This window comes from Podarcis melisellensis (assembly GCF_964234715.1).
Source record: "Podarcis melisellensis genome assembly, chromosome: 6".
NCBI classification, from domain to species: Eukaryota; Metazoa; Chordata; class Lepidosauria; order Squamata; family Lacertidae; genus Podarcis; species Podarcis melisellensis.
In genome coordinates, this window is record NC_138538.1 from 45,621,718 (window position 1) to 45,641,316 (window position 19,599).

The 19,599-nt window shown below is 41.2% G+C and overlaps 2 protein-coding genes and 1 long non-coding RNA gene across 11 annotated transcripts; 2 read left to right on the plus strand and 1 right to left on the minus strand.

Annotated features, from left to right (window-relative positions):
• The first annotated feature begins 64 nt into the window (after positions 1–64).
• On the plus strand, positions 65–1,337 carry LOC309371705. Its single transcript, XR_014169259.1, has 2 exons — positions 65–298; positions 984–1,337. It is a non-coding gene; the product is annotated as an uncharacterized lncRNA (long non-coding RNA).
• Positions 1,338–3,017: 1,680 nt separating this feature from the next.
• LOC309371704 (parathyroid hormone 4-like) lies at positions 3,018–13,222 on the minus strand. Of its 9 annotated transcripts, none has more exons than XM_081914606.1 (4): positions 13,030–13,222; positions 7,401–9,218; positions 6,577–6,680; positions 3,018–4,237 (listed from the first exon to the last, which is right to left on the minus strand). In XM_081914606.1, the coding sequence occupies exons 3-4, from the start codon at positions 6,663–6,665 to the stop codon at positions 3,847–3,849; spliced, it is 480 nt and encodes a 159-aa protein (XP_081770732.1). In that variant the 5' UTR covers positions 6,666–6,680; positions 7,401–9,218; positions 13,030–13,222; the 3' UTR covers positions 3,018–3,846. The 9 variants fall into 9 exon arrangements, with proteins under 9 accessions (XP_081770732.1, XP_081770727.1, XP_081770726.1 ...); XM_081914601.1 differs by having other exon boundaries at positions 7,401–9,425; XM_081914600.1 differs by lacking the exon at positions 13,030–13,222 and adding an exon at positions 12,392–12,583 and having other exon boundaries at positions 7,401–9,425.
• Positions 13,223–13,289: 67 nt separating this feature from the next.
• Positions 13,290–19,323, plus strand: SRSF3 (serine and arginine rich splicing factor 3). Its single transcript, XM_081914598.1, has 6 exons — positions 13,290–13,468; positions 14,205–14,412; positions 15,123–15,257; positions 17,290–17,328; positions 18,166–18,252; positions 18,461–19,323. Exons 2-6 carry the CDS (start codon positions 14,207–14,209, stop codon positions 18,486–18,488), a joined length of 495 nt encoding a protein of 164 aa, XP_081770724.1. The 5' UTR covers positions 13,290–13,468; positions 14,205–14,206; the 3' UTR covers positions 18,489–19,323.
• The last annotated feature ends 276 nt before the right edge of the window (positions 19,324–19,599 follow it).

Genomic DNA, 19,599 nt, shown 5'->3' on the forward strand with positions numbered 1-19,599 from the left:
AGCCCCAGGAGGCGGGGCGCCGCCGCACTTTTGCCTAGCCTCCGGCGCTGCGCATGCGCCGGATGCCGCTCTAGCGCCTCGGCGAGCGGGCTGGGAAGTTCGTGGCTGCTGCGCGCCGCTCCTTCGGCGTATGAGGAAGTCGGCAACTGTTTCCCGGGCGGCGCAAGGCGGCGGCCTCCTCCTCCGCCTCGCCCTCCGCTGGCTTACGCGGAAGTAAACGCGGCACGACGGGCGTTTGCTCCCCAAGTTAGGGGAGGTGAAGGGGAGGGTTGCGGGGTTTTAGCGGCTTTGCTGGGAAGTATGGTGGCTTCCGCGCTTAGGATCGCACTGCGCGGGTGTTTTGGACGGTCACCATCGAGCCTGGGCTTACGCACGTTTATTCAGAAGAAAAAAATCTCTGTTTTTAGGACACTCCACCCACAGAGCTCCCAGTTAGGGATGAATCGACGCTTTCATATGTGGAAAGCAAGTCAGGAAGGTTCGTTGGTTCCTCAGGGTGTTTTTCCACAACCCCAAATCCACATAAAGATTGTATTAATTTCAAAAGATCCGAGTTCTTATGCTGTCTTTTCAAGAGATAGGAACCCGCCTTGTTCCTGATCATTGTACAGTTCTTCCATTTGGCTTTTCCCTGCTTTTCCAGACATTGGAACTGCACAAATAGGGAAATAGTAATGCTCACTAGTTTTATCAGATCACACCAAAAACGTTTGCTTTTATTGCTTGTATTGTGGCACTGTAAAAACGCCATATGCCAGGTTTATTTGGCATACACCTTTTTGGACTAGAGCCCACTTTCTCAGACACCTATGCCAAAATAAATCTGTACGTAAAGTGCCAAAGGACTTGTTTTTCCTGCAAGAGGCTAGCCTGGCCACCTCTGTTGAATTTTTAAAAAATATGAAGTTCTTTAAAACCATTTCCAGAAGATCAAAGGGCAGTATTTTACTTCAGCTCTCTCTTTGTACTGATGATCTTCTGAGACAGACACTTGAGGGAAGGACTCTAGACAATGGATGGATTTATGCAACTAATAGAAGACTGGATATGTACCATAAGCCGTACTCTGTGTCTACTAACCCTATGAAGAACCTCTGGTCCCTACTCGTTAATATCCATGAATTGAGAAAGTTGATGCCCTAAAGACGAAATTTTGAAATAAGCAACCATTGCTTTGTGGTTAAGCTGAGGTGTGTATATTTGAGACTGCCCGTTGCACATGCACAGTTGACAGCTTCAAGAATAGAAGTTGCGGGAAGCTGCAGGCATGGGAAAACCAAACGGGTACGGTCACATACATAGAGTGAAGACACCCCTGCCCCTTCTCGGATGTAAATGTTACTTGAAGGGGAGTGGGGAGAACAAATTTGCTGTGTTTTAAGCTGCTAATATGTATATAGCCTCTCATGAAAATTCCATTTCTACTTTTAAATCCACTTACAGGATAATATTATAACTCAGATGAACAGTGACAGCAAATTGTACATAGCTGTGGAAGTCCCTGTTGTTGCCAACATAGCTATCCAGTGTTTTTTTCCCCATTTTAATGGCATTTAATATCTTTTCCATTTTATTCAAAAATGCATAGCTATTAGCAAAATATAATCTTGCTTTATTTTATTTAGATTTCTAGCATTAATGATGTACAACATTTTGATAAATTTCATGCAAAAAACATGTATCTTAATGCGTTCCATAACACTGAGGATGGACAGTTTGTTTAAAATGGATCACTGTAAAATATGATCTATCAACATTGTATCATTATCAAAAGATTATTTTAAGACAGCTTAAGCATTATATTTAAAGTAACTGAGACCTTGAATATTTTCGGTGACCCGAATAACAAAGCTATAGCAATACTACATATGTATTTTAGCATTTGTACATATTGTTTAACATATTATTATTAAATATGAAGGACAAAATGTGTTCTTGCCATTTATTACTCCTTTGGAATGCACAAAGGTGGCTTTGTATAACATCTCAGCCCTGCACTTGTTGGCTTGGGAATATTCAATGGGACTTATTTGCTAATAATTGTATTTAGAATTCTGCATTCAGAATTTTGTATGTTTCCCCAAACTAGTTTAGATCTGAAATATGGCATTAGAAACTAGGAAACCAGTCTCCTTGCTCATGACAAAAATGGTATGCGAAGGCCAGACCCAGCCTCTACTTATGATAGCCTTCAGAGATTTTCCAGGGGGAAGTTGAGATATAAAATAAAAATGTATTTGCAAAAGAAAAAAACAAGCAAGCAAGAAAAAACAAACTTGTCCCACATTAAGTAATAAGACGCTCAGGCAGAGTCCCCCAAAACAAAATCTGCAAGGTGGTTTAGTATCTGGTGCCTGGACAACCAAAATCTAACCAGTCTGCGATCTGCTCATGGCCAAACATTGATTATACACTGAATGTCAGTGGTGTACAACAGAACTTCATGTTGTGCATCAGTATGAGCCCATTTTAAATTGTTACATTCACCATCTGTGTAATATGGTTTCTATGTTGTATTCAGGTAGAGTAAATTAACAGCACTGTCTCTGAAAGTTGACCCTATAATTGCCCACTTTTCTAGGATTAGGAGAAACCTGGATGTAGGGCTGTTTAGAGACTTACCAGGGAGCTTTGTTTAACCCGCTTTTAATGCCAATTACATTACCAACACTTGTGTGGGGCCTAACAGAACAATCAACATTTAGTTCTCACACATCACAGTGTTTTAGGTTTAAGGTACGCAATCTGCACCTCTTATCTATCATTGAATTGTAGAGTTGAAAGAGACCATGAGGGTCATCTAGTCTAACCCCCTGCAATGCAGGAATATTTTGCCCAATGTGGGGCTTGAACCTACGACCCTGAGATTAAGAGTCTGATGCCCTCCTGACTGAGCCCAATAGACTTTGGAACTCTTCTGACAAAACCTTTTCATCCCTCTGGAAAGTGGGAACCCTCAGCATACTTCTTCCAGAGGTATCTTGCAATGGTTGCTTCCAATTCCACATCTTCATTTGAAAATATGTATATTTGGGCTTTTCTACTAAGTGTTCTAATCAGCTAGATGTGGGGGATAGGCTGAGGCATTATTCTGGATGACTTGATTCATTTTGCAAACCTTGAGTAGGTCAGAATTGCTGCAGCCTGAACCAATGCATGTTTACTCAAAAGTAAGTCCCGTGGTGTTCAGTGGGTCTTATTCTTGTTTGCCTAAGATTCCAATCTTACTGTAAGACGTATTCTTTCTGCAGTAAGGAGACCATATTAGTATGCTCAAAGAACCAGGGGTGCATATTTAGAAATATGCATTTTTACATGAAAAAATGTATTATAGAGCATTTGAATTTGCTTTCCAGCCTAGGTGTTTTCTCAGCCATGTGCTTTATTATAACTTAAACCCTCATTGCTAAAGGGGAACAGTAGAAAACAGGCACAAAAGACCTCAAGTAATTATATGGGTGGTGGAAGCAGGAAAGGAGCATAAGGGACAAAGAGTAAATACTTTCCACATACCCCAGCAGAACCTGCATGCACAAATACACAAATACCTCAATAATATTGTTCAACAAATGCAAAGGAGTGAAGTAGCAATAATAATATATAGCCCCTGGCAATATTGCTAACAGTTATAAAATATTTGTGCTATCTAGAAGGGAAAATTTTAAGCCCTGCAAATTCCTGTTTAATAATCGGAATAAGGGGGAAACGTTCTGGCCTTTCAACAATGCGAAGGAGTAGTAAATGGCAGAAACGCACATTTTCTTTGTTAATCAACTTTTCTTTTGATCTCCCTCAGTGTATATATCTCAAGTAGCAGATGGACTGCAATAGGTTCGGTCAGGAAATCTATGTCTGGGTGCTGAGATTACTTTTGCCATCTTGATCTCCACCTTGAAATATGTCAGAAAGGTGTTGCCGGTCCTGATTACCCTTTACATTCTTTAAATACTGCAACACATTTGTTTTCCTAAGGACAGCAACAGGCTCTTCCTTCTCCTGCAATCCCAGCAGCAGTTGCTTCATCATTTCTAGAGACTCTTCTCTGCCAGTTCCGTCAGAAAGATCGGAGAGGTCTTGGTTCTTTGGGGAGGTCCACACAATGTGTGCCTGTGGGATGTCCCTGCCCACGGCTGTGTGCACTCCTCCCATGGCTTGGTGGAGCCAAATCAGTCGGTTTAACTCTTCACGGAGATTTCCTTTGTTATGCAAGAACTGGAATTCTGCCACTCCTCTCTTACTGAAATGTGAAAAAGCCAGTGCTGTGCTTGAGAAGCAGAAACACATTCACAACAAAGCAAGAAAACATTTCAAGTATATTAGTTAAAGATGAGGAAACCAAGATCACTAAGGGATTGTGTCCAACCTTGTTGAACTATCTGGTGCCATCTAACTGCTTGCAAAAGTAGTGTATGGTATTCCTGGGGTCTGAACCAGTGCTGACCACTTCAGACATTTGACATCTGTATTCATTATTTTCTTTGTAGAATTGGACTGATCAATGCAAAGTTGACAGTCCCCAAAGCCATGCAAGTCATTGTTCCACAGCTCCTCATCTGCCTTTATTTGTAATTCTTTAAGGCTGGAATCCGATAAACACTACCTCAGAATAAGTTCCATTGAACTCAGTAGGGCTTACTTCTAAGTAGGCGTATATAGGATTGGACTGTAAGGCTACAGTTCTATGCATGCTTGTTTTGGAATATGTTCCACTGAATTCAATGGAATTGATTTTTTCCATGTCTGAATTTGTACAGATGTTTCTTATTTCCCTATCTCTTGCTAAGAAATCTTTTCATGGCTACCCTCTAGCAAATATTATATGAGTTTTCAGTGTTGAACTTTGAGTTTTGTTTCAAACTGGGAAACCTAAAATTCAGTAAAGATTAGCCACTGACAGATGCACAACTAACTTTGACCTAATATATGAAAAGACAGAGTACTGTACAAGCATATTAACATTGTCACTGTTCACATGGCTGTTTCAGGTTCTTGTATTATAGTTTCTATCCAGTGACTTTTTTGCAGTGTAAAATGAAGGTGGCATAGCTAGCTATTATTCACAAAACCTGTCTGTTCATTATAGTACCATTGAGCAAAGAGAGCCCACTGAGGGCCATACTTGGGAAAGACTCCTATCCAGTTGTGGACAGCATGGATGGGGATGGCGCCTGACCTCCCAACATCTGTGTTTGAGGGGTAGAGTGGCATAAAGGTCAGTGCGGTGCAAACACACCACCAAATGCATCGGATTGGCTCTGCCAGTGCATTTGAACCACGCCGACCTCTCCACTGCCTCACCTCTCTCCTGCCTGAAACCTTGGAGAGAGGTTAGGGCTTCGCTGGATGGACCAGTGGTCTGATTCATTATAAATATGTTCCTGTGTCCTATGTTAGACATAATGGCAGTCACATTTCTTTATTACAGTGGTACCTTGGGTTACAAACACCTCGGGTTACAAACACTTCAGGTTACAGCCTCCACTAACCCAGAAGTAGTACCTCAGGTTAAGAACTTTACCTCAGGATGAGAAAAGAAATTGCACGCTGGTGGCAGCGGGAGGCCCCATTAGCTAAAGTGTTACCTCAGGTTAAGAACAGTTTCAGTTTAAGAACGGACCTGTGGAACGAATTGAGTTCATAACCAGAGGTAGCACTGTATTTGTGTGTGTGCTCCATCTTTGTAATAAAGTTCTGGTGTACTTCCTGCTCCATAAACTGGGCTAGGAGAAAAGTGCCAGGACTGTTGGAGTGCAGGGAGGTAAAAAAAAAAGGGGGGGAGTCATATTTCCTGCTCCCTGCAACCATTTTCATGTCAAGACTACCACATACTTTGGCCTGTTTCAGACATAATGGGAAACCATGATTTCCTACTCCATGAAAGAGCCTGTATGAGTCTCCGGTTTCTGTGCATCTCCTGTGGCCACAAGGAGATTGGAAGCTTCCATTTTTAAACAAGCCGCAGTTCCTCTTTATGCCCAGGCTGGAGAGATTGTAGCAAGAGGTACTAACCTTATGACCAGCAGACCATGTGAGCCTGAGGTTCGTGTGGGCTCATGTGGTGAGCAACGGGTTTCCCATTATGTCTAAACCAGGCTAATATATGTGAACAGCACAGACATGTGAATAACACATGTAGCTGTCTTCATTGTTTCTTATTTTGCTATGGATTTGTGCTTTGACGTGTTAAAAGAGGTAGCTCTCTCGCCCTTATCATCGCTATCTAGGAATGAACAGAAGATAACTTTATGGTTTTTGGAACCATCTTGGAAATTTCTAACAACAAGAAGAATTTGCCCTTTCCCTTAGCTATCTTGTGACTTTCAGTACAGGATAATCTTGTTTTTAAAAGCACCTTCCAAATTTATCACATTTTAAAGAAAAATAATTTTAAAAATTACAAACGATGCTAAACATATGTTTGCACAGTGATCTCCTTCAGAAAAATACATTATATTGTAAAGCATTACTGCAATGTTATCATTTTGCACCCAAAGGTCAACACAGTAAAAAAAACACCCCAAAACCCATCATAGTAAAATAAAGCTTATCAAAAATTTAACTAAAAAATATTCTTACGTTTTTGTTTCTTCACATGTTGCAAACCAAACAAGAAAAAAAATGGACAAAAATGTTACCATCTGTAGATATCTTTGGGACAAAAGCATCTTCTGTCTTGTAAACTATTAAACAAGATGAAATAAGATGGACATTGAAATTCAACTTGCAGCTATAACATATTCCACTTAAATAATGGATAGTAAAATTAAACCATAGTGGCAGATAGGAAGTATTGGCCTGAAATATATAATTTTTTAAAAAATATTATTCTTTGCCTTTTCATATTTACTGTGACAACAAAAGCCAAATAATTCCATAGTGTATTTTATTTGTATATTAGGACATAAAAGGTTTTAATTTGAAACAGTAGAAAACCATCTTTTAAATATATATTCCAAATATTCCTGTCATAAATATATTACTGCAATCTTCACTCAGGTTAGTATAGCCAATGAAAATCAATAGCATAATATGTATATAAAATTGTTTGCTTTTGGAGGGAACAAAACAAATATTCTGATCTGAACCAGAACTGGTTTTCTAGAAATTTGTGAATACACAAAATACATCCTGAATGGCATAAGCCATTGGTTCAATTTTTCCAGGAATGTAATCACTTATTGACAGATTTTGTCAATAATATATTTGAGATATATTTGTATAGCTACATATAACCGACAATATCTTAATTAAATATTAGTTGAAAGAAAATATTTAACAGTGCAACCCTATACATGTCTACTCAGAAATAAGTTCAATGGGGCTTACGTATATCCAGGTAAGTGTATATAGAGTTTAAAGCCCAACAGTTTAAAAATAGCAGTGTAATGCAGAGTACTTACTATTTCTCCTTGTATTGGAGTATGGTAAAGTTGATTTGTGGAGTCTTACTTGTTGCTAGCAGATCTCTAGTGAGCCTCCTCCTGCAATGACAGTGTGCGCCTTCCTAGCTTCTTTTATAGTTCTGTAGCTGCACTTAACAATAGGGATGAGCTGCGCATCATATTCTATGACTAAGATCTTTTCCTCCTTGTATAAATGAAAGATGTGCTTCTCCCAGAGACAATCAACCTTGGACAATAAAGTTTACTATTTGGCTAGTGATTAAGACACTGGGACCTCCTGTTTTTGAAATATCTCTCATCCTGTCATTTTCATAGGATCATAAAACCATGCTATGGAGATTGGGATCAATAGCAAGGCTGAAGAATGTGAGACATTTTATCACTGGGGGACTTATTCCAGCCATTTCTTGCTAGATAACTTTTGATATAATTTCTGGATCAGCACCACATGTTTAAGGTAAGAATCGGCTTGATTTTTCTAGAAGGCAGCTGGAGAAGTGGAGAACTGAGCATATGAACAAGGCAAGGAGAAATCTTTCTCTTCTTGACATGTTATTGTCAGATTTTGAATTGGACCAGGATTTACAATGGTGCATGGTCACAATATGCCTTCAGTGCCAGGGCTCAGCCCACTTCATGGGATATTAATATATCCAAGTAAAAATGGAGAAGCATAAATAAAACTTCTTGCTCAGTAGAAATTAAAGACATACTTCACACAGCCCACCCCAAATTTTGGGTTGATTTTTATCAGTCTTGGTTGAACTATGGCAGCCTCAATGGCAAACAAATATTCAGGATGCTCCCAGTGAATTTTCCTGCATCCACCCAGTGTCACCAACAGTAACTTGCAAACCTACCCATAATATCTCTCTGGCGTAACTGGATGGGGCTTTGCTATTATACGTGCAATACTTTCCTCAGATGCTGCATAAGCAGATGTCACTGCCCATCCACAGATGAGTAATGTGTGCATATGGGGCATAGCTAGAGTCAGAAGATGCAGGGCTGTGAGGGCTCACCTAAATACTTTCCCAGCGGTCCTATCTCGGCAAGCCTGCTCTTCTTTGAGCTTTGATATAAGGCAGCAACCTTCTACTCTGAACATCAGAACTGATCTTACATATGTGCCTCTCAGCCTTGCACAGAAAAAGAATTCTGCTGCCTTCATCTATTGTTTATTTAGTTTTCCTTCTTTATAGTTGGTTGTCTAGTGCAGGCATCCCCAAACTTGGCCCTCCAGATGTTTTGGGACTACAGTACCTATCATCCCTGACCACTGGTCCTGTTAGCTAGGAATGATGGGAGTTGTAGTCCCAAAAACATATGGAGGGCCGAGTTTGGGGATGCCTGGTCTAGTGGATTTTAGGCTCAGAGCAGCACCTTCAGAGCTCCCCAAACCCCTCATTCCTCCCATCACAGGGTTCTCTTCATAGATAAATAAATCACAGCTCTATTTCCCTTGGTTCCTGTCCCCTTGCCCCAACCTCCACTCCACTGTCAGGTAAATGAGTCTGCTTCTTTTCCCAGTACAGTACCCTTTCAGAGCAAGTTCGTGTTCCTGAAGCTTTTAGACCCATGTCAGTCTCTTCTCTGTGGTAAAGGTGAGTTTCTCTGGGTGCATCTGAGGCCTGTCCCTCCTTTGCTGGCTGCTTCCCCCCTCTATAGTCCAGTGGTGAAGGCAACAGCATATGCATGGCGCAGCCACTTGCGGCTGGTGCAAGTTCACTTCCATTTAGGCCAGAGTCAGCAGAGAGTGGACATCACCAGCAGCCACTTGCAGTATTGCCTCTCAGATTTGGATTTCCAATGCACCTTTCAAGAATTACGGAACAAATAAAATAAGACAATAGAAATGCAGAGCAAATAATATAATACCAGCAGCTAAGCAAGCCTGAACAGAGCCAGTACCTCACAACCTGGACCTTTCCTGCACAACAGGATTTCCTCTGTGCCTGCCCACTGCCCATCTACTCAATGATTCCCAAAGTGTCCAACACAGATTCTGGGAGTTTGCAGGAGCTGAAAGGTGAGGGTGAGAGGACTGGAATGCATGGGCGAAAGCCCATTTTGATAGCATATGGACACCATTGAATGTCATATATATTTTCTATGCAGTCATATTGGTATAGCTGTTTGTGCCTCATTGCAGCTGCAGTTAAATGTAGGATTGTTTCCATGATGTTAATAACATAAAAAGTAGTAGCCAAATACCAATGTACAGATCTAACTGGTTCTGCCTTGTACCATCTGGGGCTAGAATTGTTTATTTTGAGCCATTGTGTTCATCAACTAATCACTACAGGCTTCTAGCTTTGTAACAACTCTGTTCCTGGCGTAAGAGCCATTTATTGAAAAGGTCAAAACTTGTAACCAATTAAAGATTTACATAGAGGTTGCTAAATTGGTTGCTAAACTCTTGTGATCTCCTTTTAGTTTCCAGGACACCCAAAAAGTTAACGTAAATGATGTGTCTGCCACAGCAGAGCTTTCTAGTTACGTGTTTCCAGGCTAATAAGCACTAGCCATAGCCAAGTCTAAAACATCTGATCTTTATAAGCACCTTTATGTAATTGTGGGGCAACTACCATTATCATAAGAACTATGATTCCATTTGTCTGAGCAAGTGAATGTCAGCCAGAGAAATTGAAAGATGCTCATTGAATGACAACTTAAAGCATTCTATCATAGACAAAGTGTGCTGCCATGGCTACTCAATTCCACTACCCTTGGGAAGTTGCATTATAGTAAATATCTCAGCAGCTCTACTTTTAGAGAATGGGTGTTGTGTCCAGCAGCAATTTTAACTCCTGAAGTAGAAGTTATGGAAGCTTCAAACTGTGCTGGCCTTCACTGAACAATAGTTACCAGATGGTTACAAGCTGGCTTCCAGTACTGAGTTCAAGAGTATCCCAGGATTGGATAAAAGTGTCTAAAGAAGTGGAGCATATTGCAGGACAAAAAATCCATGCTAAATCCTAAACCTGCCCTCCATTTTTATCTTTGAAGACTCCATAAAGATGTGATTATATTAACTGTGGCTAAATCCACCACAGAAAAGCTGTGAAGGATTTTGAAAGCAAACTTTAAGTTGGACTGGCAGCAGCAGCTCTGGAACTTGTGTGGCTTTGAACGAGAAACTGGCCCATTATGTGTCGGCATATCAAAATAATTAGACAATTTCTATGCTATGCACATCAACTTTATTAAATAGTTACCAAAGAACATGAGCTTTGGCCTCTGGCAATGTAAGGGAACTTGTAGCAAGATATTATGGTTTGATACAACATAAGTAATCAGTGATTCAGGTAATGTAGCCATGTTGGTCTGTCGTAATAAATAACAATGATGAAAGATTAAAAAATATATATTGAAAGATGTTCCAGTAGCACCTTAAAGACCAACTAAGTATAAGCTTTCTAGGTATGAGCTTTTATGTAATCAGTGTTTTGTTATTTTTGAAATGGTATGTATATTTCTCTAAATTGTTGATGCGTTTCTTTTAAATAAATAAAATGCCTCCCTTTCTCTGCCAAATGTTTTGCATTTGATGTACATTTCAATGACCAGGTGTGTACCCAAGTTTCAGTTTCCTTGGAATGAGGAACAGCAGAGACTATGGTGTCTTTAGGATCAATGGTTTATATACATATATACAACCTGGCGTGCTCTGGTCCATGGGGTCATGAAGAGTCGGACACGACTAAACGACTAAACAACAACAAAACAACAACCTGTGGCTGAGACAGAAAACAGGCATAGTTCTGTCTTCCAGCTTCTAGCTTACATCACTCAACTCTCAATTCTTGCTTTTGTCTTTCTAACAAAGGGAGTGGGGGACCCACATAGTATGTTATCTGGCACAGAACCACTTCCTTTGTTACCTAATGGCCCATACTTAGAGAGTCATTACCTCACCAGGAACCTAACCTGCCTATTCCAGAAATTGAATCAATGCTGCCTCCAGGAATTAGAAGGAAGCTCAGGCATACAACCTACCCCACCTAACTCATAAAACTATATTAAGAGCACGTGACATGTCCAGCTTTTTACATAGCACTCATGCAAAACACAAAACTAGTTGCCTCCATATGTCTGATATCTTTATAGGCCTTGTGGCCTTCTGGGGTTTTAACCTAGAATAATTTCAGACTACTCTACAACAGAAAGCACTCCTGTGTGGGTGACAAAATAGCAGAGGAGCTATGGATTATTCAGATAGAAAACTGTGGGGAAACAGACAGGCTTTTAGCTCCAGAAAAGCAAACAGGTTTCTTTGTTTGCCACTAGATGGCAGACCGACAGGGTCACGCATACTACAATGCAATCTACCAAATGTAAGGATTCACAAAAGTGTACTTTTAGAAATACTGTATAAGTCCCAAAGAGGAGGAAGAAGAGGTCACACAACAGAACACTCACATGGAAATAGGATATTTCTTTTACCACATGGCAATAAGCCTGCAGAAAGGACCCTGTTTAAGATGCTCAGGGAATACTTTTTTTTTTGCCAAGCAACTGAGGGGGATTTGGACGACACACGAAAAGGGGACCCACAGCTACACACTATCACACACTGCTAGGACTATCCCATAGTGGTGCCCTACACAGGAATCAGAGTTGCGAAGCAGGTGGTGGGATTTTGAACCCCACTGAGGGAAAATGGCCTCACTCTTGCATACCTGGCCAAAAACTGTTAGATTACAGGGGAGCCAACTTGAATAAAATATTTGGGGACCTAGGTAAGCCCTTCCTCACATAATCACATGATGGGCACACCCACACTATTTGAAGGGCAATGCCCATCAACTTTCTGTGGGGTGGTGCCCCCCGAAATATTCTCTTGGGAGGGCCAAAGGGACCTCAGCCCCTAGGAGTTGGCAGGTAGCATCCCAAAACACTTTGCCCTCATCACCTCTCCGCACAACTTGCCAGCCAACGGACTGCCTCATCTGTCACAGCAGGGGCAATAGCCATCCCACACTTGCCTTTAGGGCCTGCATCCCACCTAACCGAACACAGAATGGAGGTACCACTCGCTCCGACAGCATCCGATTCCTCGTCCTTCCTATTCTGAGGCCAGCTGAAGCCAGATCAGGTGCGGGAACGGGGTTCCTATCTAGCAACCCCTCCAGGAACAAAGTCACAGCACAGTTGGCAAAAGTATAGCTTTTTTCGTACAGCACGAAAAACACCTATGCAACCTATGGGCAACCTATGGACAACACCTATGCAAAGGGAAAACATAGCTCTTCGGAAACAAGCCCCACTTTGTAAATCGTTAGGAGAAAAGAATCAGAACTGAGCCCGCCTTAAATTCCCTTTTAAGGATTAATGGCGAGGTGGGTTCCCTCCACAATCCAGTGCGGGTTCAGGTTAAAGCTGAAGCGAGAGATGCCGCGCGTCTAAAATAGGGGCGCCCTTTAATACAAAGAGAAAGAGCTCATCCGGGAAATTTGAAAAGCGGTTGCGTCGAAGTGGAAATGGAGCAGTTGAGCGAAACCCCACCGGCCTTTAGTAAATACTGGGACACGTCCCGCCCCACACGTTTCCACCATAAGCCCTGAGCCTCCGTGAGGCACTGTCGGCCCCGCCCCGCCCATTCTCTCCCCCCTCCCCGTCCCACCTATTCTCTGGTTGCCACGGTGACAGTGGCCCGGCCTACTGGGCAATAGGAGCAGGCACTATTAAGCGAACAAGAAGCGTCAGGAAGGATCTGCTCCTTGAGGCGGAGCCGTCTCTCTGAGAAAGGGGGTAGGGCGCAAGGAACCGTCGATCACCGGAGAAGCGACGTGCAATTGGTGAGAATCCTGGTCACGTGCTAGATGGGCAGGACATATATAAACTCGGGGTGTGTAGGCGCCTTCCGCCATTTTGTCCAGTGCGACGAAGTGGGAGAGGCGGCGGAATCGAGTCTTGGCGGGAAAACGGGCGACGCAGCGATCGAGCTCGGTGGCTGAGGGGCGAGAAGCGAGGGAGACTGCGGAGCCGACCGAAAATTAATAATCATAAAACCGTGTAGCGGTTACTCGCGAGAGTCGGTCACACTCCTGGCCCGGCAGCCGGTGAGGGAGGGGCTTGGTCGGGATGGAAGGCCTCGCGGTTGCGGCAGCGGACAAAGAGCCGCCGCCATTTTGTGTGGTTGAAGTAACGTCAGGTCTCCCGCCGGGATGTTGGTCCCAGGCAGGAGATGAAAGGGGAGGCGGACTGCTTGAGCGTGAGGGGCGGCGTGGTGGGTATTATATGCGCAAGCTCGAGTCGAACCGAGGGAGAATTGTGAGGGCCAGAGGCCGCCGCGATGGGCGGGAAGCCGCTCAGTAGTAGGCGCGCCAGTTACCCAAGGCGTAAGAAGCCCTTTTCGTCTCCTCGTGAGCTAGGAGCCTGAGGCCCACCTCAGATCACCACAGGCTGCCTTGAGGGAGACCTGCATTGGGGATCTGAACACAACATGCCCTTCCAAGACCAGTTGTCAACCCCTGGATGCCCTCAAATGGGGGAAAGGATCGGCAACTCCTTTCTTATATCGAGGTCTCTTAATTTTGACTTCGCTTGTGTGTTTTAAGGGCCCGGAGTATGGGTCTTAAATATAAGATGAATAATACTTTGGAACAATGGATTATATTTCTAAAGTAGATTATAAGATGGACTTAAATGTATGAATAGTTATGCGTTGTAAGTCAAATCACCTGCACTGTATTTTCAAAATCATGAGCCTGTTTCAAATACCTTATAACCCAAAAGGTTCCCTAACTAATAAATATGAACAGAAGGCAAACCAGTTTTTCCTTGCATGTCTTCCAGAGATGCATCGTGATTCGTGTCCACTGGACTGCAAGGTTTATGTAGGTAACCTTGGGAACAATGGCAACAAAACTGAATTGGAGCGAGCTTTTGGCTACTATGGACCACTACGTAGTGTGTGGGTTGCTAGGAATCCCCCTGGTTTTGCTTTCGTTGAATTTGAAGACCCACGTGATGCTGCTGATGCAGTCAGAGAACTAGATGGGAGGTAAAAATTCACTTACATTTGGGTTGAGCTTGTGTGTATACTCTGATCTATTAATGTAATATGCTGCTTTGATTGAAAAGAAAATTGGTCACAAATAGCCTGGCTTCTGTATTGGGAGATCCAAAAGAAATAGAACTGATTTTCTGTGGGGGCTAGTGGGGCTGGGAAGTAGTTCTTACTAACAGTCTGTTAAATTTGTGTGAAATGTAATCCTTTGCTTGTGTTAGAAGAGTTTATTTTGAGTACAGTTTAAACATGTTGCATATTATTCCTGAGCTTCTAGATTTTGCACAGCTACCAAGTTTTGGAAACACTGGTTGTGAGCTCTTGCGATTCGGAGTGCCCTGTTTCAAACATGTAATATTTTTTTAAAATGGAAATATGCTTACCGTTGCAGGCTCTTAATGGCTCAGACTGTAGCTGAATTTCACTCGTGTTGATTTAAAAACATTTTTATTTTGACATCTATAATAGCTGAAGCTGAATATGCGTTCTATATGCTCAAAACAATTTTAAGTGCTGGCTGCTTCTTAGGAGTGAAATACTGGTCCCCAGTCTAATTTTCAGTTAAACAAAACAAAATTAGACTGACTTGGTATGGTTTTGTGTTGAAGTTTAAATAACTAGGGAAATACAGGGGCACTAGTTGAAGTGTCTGGCTTAGTTTTATTAGGCTGTTAGAACTAACAAACCTTCCCTTTTTCTCTTAGAACACTTTGTGGATGTCGTGTCAGGGTGGAACTCTCCAATGGTGAAAAACGTAGTCGGAACCGTGGTCCACCTCCCTCGTGGGGTAGACGTCCTCGAGATGACTATCGTAGGAGAAGTCCTCCACCTCGCCGCAGGTATTTGGGAGCAAAGAACTTGTATAGTAATGTTTGGCAGTATTACCATTTGGCATAATAGACTTTTTAAAAAAATATATATGCTTGTCTATACCTACCCAGACACAGAATTTTAAAGCATTGAATGTGTGTTAGAGGGATACATTGTGTTGAACACTGACTTTTATCCTTAGGTGTCTATACCAGTTGATAGTGCCCTATAACACGGATTATCATCTTTCCTTCTGAAGTCTGTTCATCTTCTAGTCACTTTCTTTTTCTTCCCAGTACTCCAACTTGGTTTTTTTTGCTTTTCTTTACACCATTGTTGTAAACATTGCATACAACAGCTTGGCTTTTTCACCCACTTGAGATTTTTCCTCTTTAGCACAATGATGCCAGGCAGGCAACTGTTTTAAAAATGCTGAAGCAATGAACAGTTGCTTAGCTAAATCTGACAATAGTAAATCTGTTGAAATATGACCAACTTTTCAGTTATGCAGGAATAAATTTCAAAATAAAGCAGGTTTTTACAAGTAATGCATTCTCTGACCCTGACAGATTGGTTGGGTGTTTATTAGTCATAGTTAAGGTCTTTATTTCTGCAAGGGCTGATTTTAGCCTGTTTCAGGTAAATGAAGTCCATACAAGATATGAGAGTGAAATCTGTTCCCTTTCACTGTAGAACACAATAGGAGTATTTGTTAGCTAATAGATGGTTGTACTGATGGCTTGTTTTTCATTTTTTTATGCTTTTTTTGGTCCATCTATTAATAAAAATGAACCCGTTACAGAGTCACCATCATGTCTCTTCTCACCACCCTCTGAGTCTGCATTAGCCAGTCAACTAGCCCTTTCAGCGTCATGTGACCAGCGCGCCCCATTCAGCTTGGCTGGTGTCGTTTCACATGACCCAGGCATGGCCAGTCGTCAGGTTGCACCGCCCTTTGGTTCCCGAGCATGCTGTTTTCTCTCAGCCTTCTCTCCAACCTTAACCAAATCGGCAGCAGCCACCTCGACCGCCCACACATTCCCGGCCAATCAGCTCAGCTGTTTATTTACCAAATGTCTTCACAACAACTACAGCAGCAGCCTTCGGCTAACAAAAAAGCAGGAAAAATCCACAACACCCCCTTCGCCAACCAACTAAATACAACGCAACATCTGGCAAAACCTTTTCAGCAAATTCTTCTTGGCAGTCAGTCCGGCAGCCTCACCTCACCATTTCTAGCTTGTTGAAACCAAAAACTAGTAAGTTTTTCCTGCTTATACAGTTTACTGCTGGTAAAAATAAGGAGTAAGCGGCTTATAAGTAATTACTTTTTCTCAATCAAAGGCTGGCTGTGCATAATTTCGTGGTAACATACATATGTTGCTTGAATAAAACTTTTAAGGGTGTTAAGGAAACTTAATATAAGAAACTAAACTGCAGTATATTTGCATGCGAGATGGCAAACTACATTTAATTGCTAACTTAGTTCTTTCTTGCAAAAATCTGCCAACTCCTTTCACCTTTAAACTGTTTTACTAACAGTTTTCGGAACTTAAAACAATTACTTTTGGGATAAACTGGGCAAACTAAGGTTCTTTAGACTAAACACACTATGACATTTTAAATTTTTACATTCACAAATATGCAGTTCTAATGGTGTTTAATGGCTTTGTCATGGTGTGCGTTAGTCTTTCACTTGGTACCTTGTGTCCTGTTGCGGACTTTTACCTTGCATGGGTTCCAAAATACTGGTTTATACCAATTTTGGGACTACTTGTGGGACATTAGTATAGTGTTCTAGGCAGTGGATTTAGTTGAGATGGAAGTGCTGCATTGGACAGGTTTGCTTATGACTTGGTGTTAGTTAAAGCAAACTCATGGTTGGAAGCGTGCTGATCACACGAGTTTTTAATGCCTGAATCTTTCCATTTTGCTGGACGATGAGTGCCATGTTATTTGGCACATTCACTGGGCCCAACAGTGACTTGACAAGTTGGGAATTGCCTCGCCCCACTAATGTTGAATTGATGAAAATACTCACTTTTCTATTTTTGATTGTAGATCTCCACGAAGGAGAAGCTTCTCCCGTAGCCGCAGCAGGTAAACTATTGGTGCTGCATTTGGGTTGTCTAGATAATGGGTAGGCAAACTAGACCCAGGGGCCAGATCCGGCCCACGGACGGTCCAGGAATTTGCATGTTTTTACATGAGTAGAATGTGTCCTTTTATTTAAAGTGCACCTCAGGGTTATTTGTGGGGCATAGGAATTCATTCATTTTTTATTTTTTTCAAAATATAGTCCACCCGTCCACTCCCCAAAGCCTGAGGGAAAGTGGACTGGCCCGCTGCTGAAAAAGTTTGCTGACCCCTGGTCTAGATAGTGCTTATAGAATAAGGGACTCCCCACCCCCTTAAACAGATGGCACAGGTGTGACATTTTATAGCCCAAAGGATATTTTAAATTATACACTTGAAGTGCCATAAATGTCTGACTCCTTTGAAAGTGTACTTGGCCAGCACAGTTGTCAGTATGCTGTGTAAAATGCACGCCAAATGTGTTTATTAAAGTATAATCTAATCTGAATTCAGCTTTAAACAATTTAAAAGTGGTTTTTTTCTGCCATCAAATGCTGTGATAAACTAAAATACCTTTTGTTTTGAATCCAGTATCAATGATGAATTACATATTTTAAAAAGTGCCTCATAAATTAAGATTTTCAAGCATGTTTACAAGCACTGTACTAGTTAATGCATTGATACCATGTATTACTTAAATAGAAAGTAAAACCTGTGCACATACGTTAGTATGTTACAGCCATTAATTTGCAACATATTTAAAAATATGAATTTAAGCTACAAGAAAAGGGTTATTCAGCTGTTTTTCAAGAATTGCATGAAAAATATATTCTCTTGAAATCCTGATTATTCCTTTTATAGGTCCCTTTCTAGAGATAGAAGGAGAGAGAGATCACTGTCAAGGGAGAGAAATCATAAGCCTTCCCGTTCATTTTCCAGATCTCGTAGGTAAGAACACTTCCATAACCTTAATGTCTGAATACAGAGTTTAATTCTGTAGCGTATTTACTAGAGAAATGTCATTTTCACTAGTGCACTAATTAAAAGCCTTATAATAGGTGCATTTGTCTAGTTGAAATTTCAGGTGTATGTTTAAATAACGATACTGAACTACTTCCATTGTTTGACTGAGAATCTCAATGTATATTCTATCTAGCCGTTCCAGGTCAAATGACAGGAAATAGAACTTCAGGAACAGCAGTGTACAGGAAGTCATATTAGATCTGAAGAAAGGAGTATGTGAAAGGAGTATGTACAGAACATTGTTTTCTTTTAAGACTTCATAAGCTTGGTGCATTTTTAAAATGTTTTAGCTGTCAAATTTTGTTTTTCTTGTCTCTTGTAACAGGTGACAAATGTAACAGTTGTGAATCTGTATATGGTTCTGAGCAGGTCATATGAAGTGTAATAACTTGTTGCTTTACAGTGTACCCTTAAGCATAATTTTGATTTGCATTAGTGTTTAGCTAATAACCTTGCATAGACTTACCAAATAAAACCTCAAAAGCCATGCAAGTGGCAAATGTTCTTCATATAAATACTGTGTTCTGGAATCTCTGCAGGATCTAAACTTGAAAGGAAGTACACAACACACATGACCTTTTAATCCTGAGCATTTGCTACAATTACAAATAGGCAATCTATGCAGGGTGAGAGCAGGGTTAATGGACAGGATAAAACCGATAGTAAGCAGAAGGGTTATGAAAGCCTTGTAGGAGCTATATGTTTTTGATACTGTTTTACAAGTTCTGATTTATAACAGTTTAGTCAGAACTACCTTCTACCATGTAAAAGTGTAGATTAAGTTTTGTATCTTTGTGTGGATCAGTACTTACTGCTGAAATGTGAACTGCCTAATCTGTTCATTATAGAGCAGACCAAAAGAACAGATGATTAGCTTAAAGGATTTGGGTGCATAAGGGTACATTGTAGATGCGAAATTTTCTTATTGTGCATAAGTTGTCATGTCACTGTAAACTCTTTGAGATCTTTGGATTAAAATTTTGGTTACAAATCGTTCTAAGTATTTAACTTTCGTATTTTGACATACTTTCGTGCAAATATAACATTCAGATGGACTTGTGTACAGTTTAATTCAAATCTGTTATTGTGAACAATTTGAAGCCATAATCAAATTTCACTGTGTTAATGTTTGGATAAAGAGCTATTCAGAGAACGTTCATATGTAAGTAACAGACCACACATAGTTCCTTTTAAAATACCTCTTCAAATACCTAGAGGCAATTGTCTCAGTCATCATCTATGGTAATACATGGCTACTTACTACAACACATT